At 41.6% G+C, this 12561-nt stretch overlaps 1 protein-coding gene across 6 annotated transcripts in view; it reads right to left on the bottom strand.

The window, feature by feature from the left end:
* Positions 1-12561, bottom strand: part of VAV2 (vav guanine nucleotide exchange factor 2) — a 456873-nt gene that overhangs the window by 129220 nt on the left and 315092 nt on the right. For all 6 annotated transcript variants that reach the window (XM_078149967.1, XM_020981940.2, XM_078149968.1 and 3 more), the window contains exon 4: positions 11972-12040. In XM_078149967.1, coding sequence (XP_078006093.1) covers positions 11972-12040 — 69 coding nt within the window. The remainder of the gene's footprint in view (positions 1-11971; positions 12041-12561) is intronic.

Below are 12561 nucleotides of genomic sequence, written 5' to 3'. Positions count from 1 at the left end.
CTCCCTGGCTCGATTATAAAGGCAGAGGCAGCTGAGTCCCACCTTATGGCCAGCACAGCACTGAGCATAAATAGTAAGTGCCTAATAATTTTTAGGCAAGTTAATGTACTTGCTGTGCATTAACTATGGCACCCTCTCCAGCCTGGTGGGCATTATGATATCCTCTCTGTATGTTTCTTCTATACTGTGTCCAGCATGGATCCGTTTGCAGTCTGTCCTTAAATACATGCTTTGGGGAATAATAAAGATAATTTACTGGCAGACTCCAAAGCTAGGAGCCCTGAGCCTAACACCTTATTGCATCAAAAGTGTAACAGGTATTATTCTTCATTTTCTCAGATATTTTATCCAAAGTTGTTCAAATGCATATGCTAAAACATAAGTGTCTCTACACATGCACATGCATATGCATATGCATATGCATAGAACAGGCATTTAATGCTTGTTGAATGTGTTAATGAGGTTTTTGGCCTCTCACAGGGTGTGAATAAAAATTCCACAATAGACAAAAAAAGAACTTTATGTCTTTATCTGCGAAAGAAGATTTGCAGGTAAAAATGTTTTGTCTGCAAAAGAATATTTGTAGATAAAAATATTCTGTCTTCAGCCTCTCTCTTCTCTAAATCATCTTTCATGCAGCTACCAAAACAATCTTCCTAAAGCATGCTTTTGATCCTGTTACTCTGCTGCTCAAGAAGCTCTAATAGCTCCCCAGTGCCCACTAAATAAAAATAACAACAACAATTACAATAACTGACATTTATATAGGGCCTTAAAGTTTGCAAACTGCTTTGAGCTTCATAATAACTGAGAGGTTGTAAACTTATTAGCCTGACATTTGAGGCCCTCTACAATCTGGTCCTAATCTATCTTTTGAAACTCTCCTTTGATGGGCACTCTATCACAGACAAACTGGAATACTAGCTGTTCCTTGATCGAACACTTCATTCCAACTATCCCCACATATTCACACAAGTTGTCCATGTTGAGAACATACCAGCCCTTCAAATCTCTGTTGAAATCCTTCTCATCCTAGAAGGTCCACCTTAGGTACAACCTCATCCTGAGTTCCCCTCAACCCCCCTCCCCCCAAATGAAAGAGATCTATCCCTGTTCTCCTACCTTATAGCTCTTCCATGTATTACATTCCAGGCTGTGGCGTGGAGTGGGATAAACCTTTCGATTTGGAGTTAAGGAGACCGAGCTCAAATCCTACTTGAGACTCTTACTAGCTCTGTGACCCTGGACAAATGACTTAGCCTCTCTGGGCCTCAATGACCTTTAAGGTCTCATCCAACTCTAAATCTATGCTCTCAGGTCTTCTAAGGTCCTTTCCATTTCTAATCCTATGATATGAGATCTCATGTCCTAGTTAGGTAAATACATGCTAAATTTCTCATGACATCATAAACTTTCTGAGGACAGGGACTGTTGTTCTTCATCTTCACATCTCCGAATAAAATAAGAGCCACCATTTTAGGGAATTCTTCTTCCTATGCCCATGTTGAAGAAATGAGAGGCAATTGTCATAGAGATATCTGTAGCTTCTGTGTCTGCATCTTTTCAAGGAATGAAAAAAATAGATAAATTCTACAAGGAGTTTGGGTGCATTCTGGGAAGATGGTGGAGTAGCTCAGAAATTTCCAGGTTCTCCAGATTTCTTCCACAAACAGACAGAATGCTGCCACAAAATTACACAGAACAACAAAAATAAAGAAGTAAAGAGGCTGTCCTCCTAAGACAACTGGAGAGGGCTTCAGGAAAGACAGAAGAACCTTCAGGGGCTGAGGTTTCCTGAGTGGAGTGTGGACACCTCCAGGCTAATTCCAATGAGTCAACAAACAGCAGGCCTGGAGCAGCTCCCTCAGGAAGAAGAGGAGGCCTCAAGAAATTTTACCTCATGAATTTTAACCTCACACTTTGCCCCCTCACTTTTTTACTCCCCCAAAATGTTCCAGAGACTACTTTAATGATATTTATTCCCATGCCAATGACTCAATTTTCCAGAAGAGTTGCCACCCCGATTTCTTGCCTAGAGCAGCATAGGACCTGTGGATTCAAATGTCTTGATGAGAAGACACTGAAGAGAAGGCAGATTTCCACTTTGAAAAGGGAAAAAAACTCAAGTCAAGAAGCCATGGAGAAACCAGAAGCCCCATCCTTCCTTGGGTTCCTATGACTTCATTACTGGTTCTTGCTTGTTGGTGTCAGGGTACTAGCACCACTCCTGGCATAGGAGAGAGCCAGGTATCTAAGGAAGGGACCTTGGAGACCATCTGGTTTATTGTACAGACCAAGTAACTGAGGCCCAAAGGGGTTAAATTATTTTCCCCAGGTCACACAAACAACAAAGCACTAACTTGGTATTCGAAGCCAGATGCTGTAATTTTAAGGTTAGTACTGTCTCCACTTATCCCCCCTAATTCCTTCAATATGGTGCCCACAACGTCTTTGGACCAAGAAACTTAGTCTCAGCACCTGAAATCTGAATGGCAGAGGCCGGTGAAGCTGGGGGAAGGGTGAAACCCCCTAAGTGATCTGATGGACCTTGAAACTCCAGTTAAAACAAGTCACTCCTCTCCTTCCCCTGAGGAACTGAGTTCTAACCAGGTCCCAGAAAAACTGATGCTCTGTCTCTTCTGAGGATTTACTCTCTATGGCAGGTCCTCTCACCTTGAAAGTGTTTCAACTGACAATGTCTTAACAAGGGCACTTACTTACAGGGCAGGTAAGATCCCAGGGTGTGAAGGGAAAAAAGGAGTATTTATACTAGAAGTCAGGAGTATCAAGAAAGGATAGATGAAATAGTTAGCCAGCCATTCCCAATAAGTCAGGAAGCAAACACTTCAAAATGACACCGTAGTTTGTTTCATTTTGGAGGCTACAATCAATTGGAACATCTCTAACATTTCACCAACAAGAGAAGCTGCAAAATTCCTTACAGATCTTTCCTGAGGGCTCTAAAAATAGTGATGGTGATAGTTTACATTGTCTATATAGCATCTCAAGGTTTAATTACAAAGCACATCGCTATTCAGTTAGGGTTAGTAACCTCTTTATCCCAGCCTTTCCTCTCTCTTCAGTTTTTTTGTTTTGTTTTGTTTCATTTTTTAGATCAACCCAGGGGAAATCCAAGAGGAGATCAGATTTGCTGAGTTCTTTGTTTGGTGGTAGCAGACCCTGATAAATGAACTCTAGGCTCTGTGGTAAAGCAAAAGCATATAGTGAGTGGAAGATAGAAAAAAGTAGAAAAAGGGAAATCAGCCCTGGGGCTGAACTGCCTTGATTGGAGAGTAAATGAATACAAACTCACCTATGGTATTCTACCTAGCCATCCCCAAACCATGAATGCTTCATATCCATCTACCCCAGACATCTTCCCTTCCTATGGTTTCAGGTTCATATATCCTGACTTCCACCACTTCTACCACTTGTTCTGGGCATAATAATCAAATCGAGATTGTCAAAACTTCCATCAGTGTGACTCCCGAGACCAAAATTTCCTTCCCTGGCTACTACTCCCCTCTATCTATAGGAATTATCTCTCGCTATTAGAATGTTAGCTCTGTGAGGGCAAGGTATGTCTCACTTTTGTATTTGAATCCCCACCAATATCATAGGTGCTCAAATCCATTTTCATTCATCCATGGGCTATGGGATTAAAAAAAGAGTTTTGAAATAATTTCCATGGATAATCTAGGTTCTAGACTCCAAAGAACAGGAATCTACAATTTAGAAAGAAATATGGGACCATTTCCAAACAGGGCACACACAGACCCCTTACCTATACAAACTACTGCTGCCCCTTAAATGCTATGAGTAAGAAGCCTCTAGGTCTTCTTGCACATGTCCAGACAGACAAAGATTATCTGAGGGCACACATCTTGTAAGCATGGGGCCACATACCATTGTCTTTTCCCCCAGGCCATTAGAATGTAAGAAACATCAAAGAAACCACAGTTTCCAAGAAACAGCCCCAGGAACTGAGCAAAGAGCAGCCTACAAACATGTCCAATTTCAGACACTAAGTGAGGTCTGAGCAAGTCTGGGCTTGGTAGGTAGATCTGCTCCTTGAGTATGTGTATCTTTAGCACACCTGGAGCGGCATATCTTGGATTCAGTTCTGGTAAGTAAAATCCATGATAAAGAACAGAGACCCCAGAAGGAAATGCTCTGGGCAAGTGAGTAAAGAAACAAGCTAATCCTGATTTAGTCTTAAACTCCAGGCTCCACCACAGACCAAATTTGTAGAAATGAAGGATTTGATTTTTTGCCACATCTCCACTAAAGATTAAACTAGAACTGGTCCAACCATTCCAGAATGAAATTTAATGAGACTGCAATTAAAATGTTCACAATCTTTGAATTACAGAGCCTGTGGCCAAGGCCTATATAAGGTCCCATATATACCTAAATACTTAGAGTGATGTTTTTGTGGTAACAAAGAACTGGAAACAAAGTAAGAGCTTGTCAGCTGGAGAATAACTAAAAAAAAAAGTCCTGGTATGCGAATGTAATGGAATACTCCTCCATTCTAAGAAAAATACAACTATGAGGCAGCTAGGTGGCTCAGTGGAATCTTAGAATCAGGAAGACCTGTATTCAAATATAACCTTAAGACATTCAGGCCCAGTGACCTAGGGAAAGTCACCTAACCTCCCTCAGCCTCAGTCTCCTCATCTGAAAACTGGTGATAACAGTAGCACCTACCTCCTAAGATTGTGAGGGTAAAATGAGATAATATCTAGAAAGTGTTTTGCAAACTTTGTGCTATGTAAATGCTATTATTATTATTTTATGCTGACTACAGAGATATGTGGAAGACAGATGAACTGATCCAAAGTGAAGTAAGCAGAACTGGGAAAACAAAACATATAAATTACTATAGCGATGATAATGAGAATAACAACAAAACAATCAAAACTAAACATCATGAAATGCTAATGGACTAGCCTGGCCCCAAAGAAAAGACAGTGGAAAGTACTTTTCGGCTCCCCACCATCATCAATCCCACTACCCTTTGTAAAGATAGGGGACAATGGGTATGAAATAGTGCTTTTGACAGCAGACTTTGCCCAAGTATTGCTGGTTTTGATAGACTGCTCTTTTTTTTCTTTTTTATCCTATTATAACAGATGACTTTCTGGGAAGCCGAAGGGGGGGAGAGTGAGGAGATATATTGAGAAGTAGAGATAATGGAAAAACAAAAGGTATTAATTAACATTTTAAAATTATTAAACTAGAACAATGGCAATTACATTCCTGTTGAGGCTTCTATTATCAATGCAAATTATTTAAGTGAGATGTTTTGCCTAGATTAGCACCTATGAGTGAGCAAATGTAAACATGTTTACAATTCTGCAAGAATTCTTGAAATTTGCCCATTTTTGTAAGTTACAGTCAGACCCAAGGTCTAGTTGGGTCTGACTGATGAGGGCGGGGCCCAAGCCAAGATCTTCACCCTTTGCCTCAAAGGGAATCTGACTCACAGGCCCCAGACCCACATCTCCCTTTGAAAGCCTAAGCTTTACCTTTTAATCTTTATTCAGATGCGCCCTAAAAGCCTTAGGCTCCCTCTTGTCTATAGGCCCAGAAAGGCCTTCCTTTATCTCCTTTTGAAAGTCCTAGCCCCACCTTGATTTTGTGCAGATGCCTTTCAAACTTCTGCCTTCCTGTTCCTCCATTATCTATTCCCATTGTCTATTCAATCTCGCCTGACCTCCCCAATTAGAATTGTTACCTACACCCTTTACCCAACCCCCTTCTCTGGCCACCCAAAGTTACTTTAGTATTTAAGACCCACCTTGGCCCTCATTCAGATGCTGAGAATCTCATGCTCAAAAGGCTGAGAACCTCTCATGCCCGCTCATCTTTATGGACGTCACCTGGCCTATATGTTTTACCACTAATAAACTGTTCCTCTGGCTGAAGATTTGAGTTGAATTCTTTGACACAGGGCCCGGTACCGCGATCTTGGGGTCCCAGCACCCCAAAACCCCTAGACCTCTTCATGACCATAGTGCTAATTCCTATAAGTAAGGCCTTGGATCTTATATAAGCTAGTAAACCATCACCCTTAACAACAGAAGGGAAAACAGGACCCAGATTCATAAATCTGTTCAGTGTCCTTTCCTGCCTAGAGGACTGTATATACTTCATAGTCCTTGATACCCAACTACAAGAATGTCCCATACCAATTCTTAAAATGATAGGGTTTTGGTTTTGGTTTGTTTTTTTGCTTTGGACTTTATCCACTATTCAGATGTTCCAAAGTGGGCCCCTTTGACATCATACACTGACCTTAACTGGTTTGCTAGGAAAAAAAGAGGCAGCTCTACTGAGGGAGGGGGTATTTGACGATCATCAAAGTATCTATAGGGTGCCTGGGGATCCATCTGGATGAGAGATGCTTTCGAAATGCAAGATAATAATGGTTCAGGCCCATCGTCTGAGCCTGAGCACAATGGACAAGGACAGCATGCTTTGCTGGAAATAACAGCCACCAATACTTTGCCTGGCTTGAGGCCAAAGCCATTGTTAGCCCATTGTTAGCACAGGGTCTGTAAATTCACAACCAGCTTGAATGCCCTCTTGGCAAAAAAACAGTTTGGATGAGAAGGAGTGATTAAAAAAGTAATTATTACAAAAAACTAGTATGATATTGAATTATTAAATTGAGGTTCATGGAGACAGGTTGATATGCAATGCTGCCTCCCAGAAAAGGGGGAAAAAAATGGAAATCTATTCAACTTGAGCTGCCGGGCCCAAACCACAAGTTTGGGATCCTAATTCATTTATCTGTCCTATAATTTATGATTTACTTTTGCAGTAACTGCAGTCATAAGGAACTCATTGAATTAAGGAGCCTTACTATTTATGTTGTGGAATAATATTATTTAACTGCTCAAAAGCCACACATCTCCCAGAATAGTTTTCCCATATGAAATGTATTTATATTTTATGTTTTGGTTCAGGATCATTTACACACTTGGGTACACACACACACACACACACACACACACACACACACACACACACATTCTTTCTCAACATTGTCACAACAAACCGAGATGGGTTTGAAGCACACAGACCCAGACACAGCCTGGAGGGTTACTCAAAACACACAACATGAGCAGCAATCCTCATGGTTAATAATTTATTATTCTAAGACATCAGAGTCAAGATCCTGGTAGGTCCCTGGGTACAGTCATCTGTGAGGAGGGCTTCAATATCAGCCTGAACATTTATACCACATTCAGCTTACTAAGACCTTGCTCCTTCTGTAGGGATGGGAAGAGGGAAGGGATGGAAAATAAGGGAAGGGAAGGGATGGCTCTCTCACCTTAGGTCGGCCTCATTCAACAGACATTTATTAAGCACCTACTCAGGCACTGGAGATACAAAGAATACAACAGAAATGGCCCTGCCTTCAAAGACCTCATATTCTTATGGAGGTAAACAATATGTACAAAGAAAATTAGATACAAAAAAGATGGCAAGTAATTTTTTGGAGAGGAAGGGAACTAGTAACTGAGGGAGGGGATCCAGATAAACTTTTGTGGGAGACTGTGCTTGAGGTGAATTACTAGGGAACCAGGGATTATATGAGATAGGGTTGAAAAGAAATTGCATTTCAGACATAGAGAATATAAATTGTGCAAAGGCAGGGAGATGATACGGGATGTCATTTATGGGTAAGAAGAAGGAGTCCAATCTGACTGGAATGTAGAATGCATGAGGGAGAGACATGTGTCATAATACTGGAAAGGTAGATTTTAGCCAAATTGTAAAGAGTTTTAATTGTCAAAGAGCCAGGGGAAGGGGAAAGGGGAGAAGGAATGAGAAGAGAAAGGAAAGACGGACCAGGATAGTGGCCTTGGGTAATACCCATACACAGGACTAAGATAATAAACTAGAAAAAAAGACTGAGAAGCAACAACCACAAGTGGAAGGAGAGCCAAGAAAGATCAGCGCATAAAACCCAGGAAGGAGAGAAGAGCTAGGAGATGACAGTGCTCAACAGTGGCAAATGGTGCAGAGAGGTCAAGAAGAATGAGGAATGAGACATGACCTTTGAATTTCACAATTAAGATATTACTGTATGTTTGGAAAGAACATTTCATTTGAATGATAAAATTAGAAGCCAAATCTCAAGGGACTGAAAAGGAAATAGAGAGGTAAGGAGGTAGAAGCAAGAATGTTAACTTTTTAGGAGAGTCTGCCTATAAAAGGGAGGAGCAGATGGTCTCTCAGGTTTCTTCCCAGCCCTGATATTCTTTGTTGTAAAGTCTCTTCCTGATTTTGAAGATAATCTGTATTCACAGCAAATCATAAGATTCATACCTCAAAGAGAACTTAGAGATCTTCTATCCCTACTCCCAATTTGCTTACAGACTAGTAAACAGTTCTGGAAAGAAGTGATTTTCCCAAGATGGCACAGGTTAATAGAGTTATTAATACTAGTTAATAGAGCCAGAATTTGAACCCAGGTCTTCTGATTCTAAATCATGAGTTCTTTCCACTTCACCTTACTGGGCTCTTATTGTAAGACCCCCTTTGTGTTCTGACAGTTTATGATTCTTTCTCTATCAAGAGAGCTAGCAGCTAGCAGTAGCCTTCCTAGAGTTATACAAAGAACACTTGGTTCTAGCCTTTAACTACTACTGTCTTAGTTTCCTCATCTGCAAAATGGGTTGGAGAAGGAAATGGCAAACCACTCCATATCTTTGCCAAGAAAACTCGAAATGGGGTCACCAAGAGTTAGTTGGACATGACTGAAATGACTGAAGAACAACAACATACTCCATAGGCTCTCAGAGAAGTCACTTTGCTTGTCTAGGTCTTACTCTAACAATCTGTACAATGAAGGGTTTGGACTCACCTAACTCTGATATACTAGGGTCCAGGATTCAAAGAACCACCCAAAGAAGCATATATAAAACATACAGGCTCTTTCCCAACTAGGAACTCTCAGACAGGATAAGAAAGCACAAACACTGGGATTGTGGACATTTAGCTCTGTTTAGGAGTGGGAGAGAGGGTGAAGTTCAGGGAACACAGGGAAAGTTTAAGTTTGGGTTAAAGTCACCATACTTGGTATGCCCTTCTAGGGACATAACAGATAAGAGCAGGAGGCCAAGGTCCTTAGCATCACACATATAATTATCTATCATGGGGAATGGGGAGAAGGCAGTTATACCTGATCTCCATGGGTAGGGAGTTGACCCTATACTTAGGTATTGATGTGTCCAAGGGGGAAGGGCAAAGAGGCTGACTCAACAAATTTCCTAGATGGTAAAAAAAAAATTCCTCTCCTTCCTCACTTCAGACAAGTTCTCCAAGGTGTACAGCTCAAATTCTTCCCATTAAGGTGAGCTTCAAACCCTTCAAAAGCTAGAGATCGGGGCAGCTAAGTGGCGCAGTGGATAGAACTCTGGCCTTGAAGTCAGGAGGACATGAGTTCAAATCTAGTCTCAGACACATGACACTTACTAGCTGTGTGGCAAGTCACTTAGCCCTGATTGCCTCACCAAAAAAAAAAAAAAGCAAAAGCTAGAGATCTTGGCTTCTCAAAAGCAACTCAATGGGGAACATTCATGTTACAGGTACTGGCCAAGAACTGGTATCCAGTCCAATGTTATGGATGACTCATGCCACTCTCTTGGTAGTAATTTATGTATGTGCTGGATTCCCTGGTTGGGAGATGCTACAGATAGAACTCACAAAGAAGACCTGGCCCAACAGCCTAGTTGATAAGCACAAGTTGGAGACTGATAAATTTTTCAAGGCTTCTGTAACAATGACTTTGCCTGAATTTCACATTATTGACTAGGAGGTAAGGAGGCTGACCAGGGCTGCAGTCATTGTTCAATATAAGAGTAAGGAGGCATGAAACCAAAGGCTGGATTGAGGCCCCAGCAGCTGGCTACCCAGAATAGCACAGCTGTGAGTCTCTAAAACCAGGTGTGAAGAAGATACAATCACTCTTTTCCCAGGACACCAGTGCCTCTTTTTATGACCCATCACAATCTTTGCTGGTCTCTCCCCAGTGCTTTCTGTCTAGCCTACAAAGCACTCTATACCAGATGTTCTCATGTCTCACAGGATCATAGATAATAGCCAGAAGAAACTCTAAAGACCAAGGAGTCCAATCTCCTCATTTTTACAGATGAGGAAATGGAGGCCCAAAAATGGGAAAGTGACTTTCCCAAGGTCACAAAGAATAAAAGTCTAAGTCAACATTTGAACTCAGATCTTCCTGACTCCAAGCCCAGCATTCTATCCAATGTAACAAACTGCCTCACGCACAGTAGCATTAGGCATGTTCTGAGTGAGGAATCAAGGGATGAGTAGACTAGCCCAGGTTTTGCCATTAACTGTCATATCCTACCCAAAGCAGAATTAACAGATGCAAGAGACTGGACAAACTCCCAAGTCAGGGAACAGTCATCTCCACCTGGGGCAGAGGAAAAGGATCAAAGTTGGGAAGGAAACATATGTAAGCAAAAAAGCAAGGTCAGGCTAGAGCCAGAGTTTCTGTGGAGCAGCAAAATCCAAGAGGCTGAGATTGAGATACAATTGCCAGATTAGACATTCAGACCAGAAAATCTATGTGAGATGAGAAGGTGTACCTCAAGAGGGGGAGGGGAGCTAGCCATTGTCCACCTTAATCCACGTCCCCAATGTTTCAATGCCTCTAGGGCGGCTCCTTGGGGGCCAGCTGGCACAACCAGGGGGAGGGAGAACTGCGTTCCATCCTGATGCAGCTACCACTTGTCAGATTATGGGAAACATAAATCAGTCTTGCTATGTGGCCCTCTGAAAATTACCTTACATCCCTGGGCCTGAGTTTCCTCTTTTGGAAAAAGGAAATGATTCTCTTCATCTATTATATCATAAGGTTTGTGTAAACGAAAGCATTTTGCAACTACACGGGAGTGAATAAATGTAAACAGTCACTATCAAGTTAAAACACAGAGCCATAAGATGTAAGACCTGAAAAGGAACTCAGGGATCTTTCAAATCAGTTCTTCCCATTTTACAGATGGGGAGACAGAGACCCAGAGACATTTGCTCTATGATTCTTGAAAGGCATCATGCTGCAGTGGAAAGAAGACTTTAGATTCAGCAGAGTTCTGCTACTTTCTTATCTTTGTGATGTTGGGCAGGTCACTTCACACTTCTGAACCTCAATGTCCTCATTGATAAAATGGTGGGGAGGGGCTGGGCTAGATGACCTCTGAAGCCTTTTTAAGCTGTAACTCTCCACCCATTCATTTCCATAATGAAGGACTGTGAAAGCCAGTGACTATGTCTTATTCATCATATATTTCCCCAGAGGAGCTGGATGATACCCAGGGAGGCCAGTCATGGTGACTTTCTGGACAGAAGAGAGCAGCAGTCATGGGATTAAAAGGAGCCACAGGTTGGAATGGGGCTGGATGACACTGCAGATATGTTCCTGCAGGCTGTCAGATACCAGAAAACCCCTGACTCTGCTTAAACCTGTATGAACATTCCAGAACTCACTCACACAGGATAAGCTGTTAGACATTCCAGACTTCTGACCTAGAGGAAGCTCAGTCCCCATCTGCACCATCACTTCTAACTATTGTAATAGCTTGCAAAGGTGAGGGGCTTGAGCCAACTTCTATTTCAATTACAAGAGGTTCTATGTAACCTGTGGTATTTAGAGGGGAATTTAATGTTAAGAAAGTTATCCCTAAGGCCTTGGCTCCCAATTACCCTCTATTGAGAAATCCATAAATTGAGATCTATTAGAATTTATGTGTCCCAGTGCTCTTCAATGGGAAAATGGGGGCGATTACAAAAGTACAAAAATCTCCAGGCACTGTCATCAAAGGAACAAATTCTGCATTGAGTTTGACAGCAATATTTCAAAGTGACAAGGAGGAAACAAAAAAGTGAAACTCTGTTCCTCCTCCTTTTTTCTCCTCCTCCAGTTACTTACTCAGCCAACTCCTCCAAACTCCGATATACATCATCGTCATTCTCTGTGGTCTCTTCTGAGGGGAAGGGCCTGCATGACAGAACATAAATCCATGGTTAGTAGAGTCTTTGTGTTGGCACTGGTGCTCAGAGACCAAACTGTCCCTTTGGAACTGGTTCCTTTAAAGAAACCCTGAGTTTCCTCTTTTGGAAAAAAGGGATGATTTTTGTCATTTCTGTCTCATAAAGTTTATGTAAGGAAACCATTTTGTAACTGTAAAGGACTGAATAAATATAAATAGTTACCTACCAAGTAGAAACAGAGTCATAAAATGTAAGATGAGAAAAGGAATTCAGGGATCTTTTAAATCAATTCTTCCCATTTTACAGATGGGGGGACTGAGGCCCAGAGACATTTGCTCTGTGATAGAAGCCAGGCTCCTCAGCCAGGCTAGGGTAGTTTCAAATTGTTTTTTATTCCTCTCCCCCAACCCAAGGAAAGGGGGTCAAGGTTATATTAATTTGTTTGTATTGTGCACTAGCCAATGAAGAAGCAACTTCTAAAAACAAGTGTTCCAGATTCCCAAGTGTTTTCCCAAGGCTTGGAAGTGG

This window comes from Phascolarctos cinereus, unplaced genomic scaffold (genome assembly GCF_003287225.1).
Source record: "Phascolarctos cinereus isolate Bilbo 61053 unplaced genomic scaffold, phaCin_HiC Scaffold_2;HRSCAF=192, whole genome shotgun sequence".
In the NCBI taxonomy this organism is placed as follows: domain Eukaryota; kingdom Metazoa; phylum Chordata; class Mammalia; order Diprotodontia; family Phascolarctidae; genus Phascolarctos; species Phascolarctos cinereus.
This window is presented reverse-complemented; position numbering and strand designations above follow the sequence as displayed.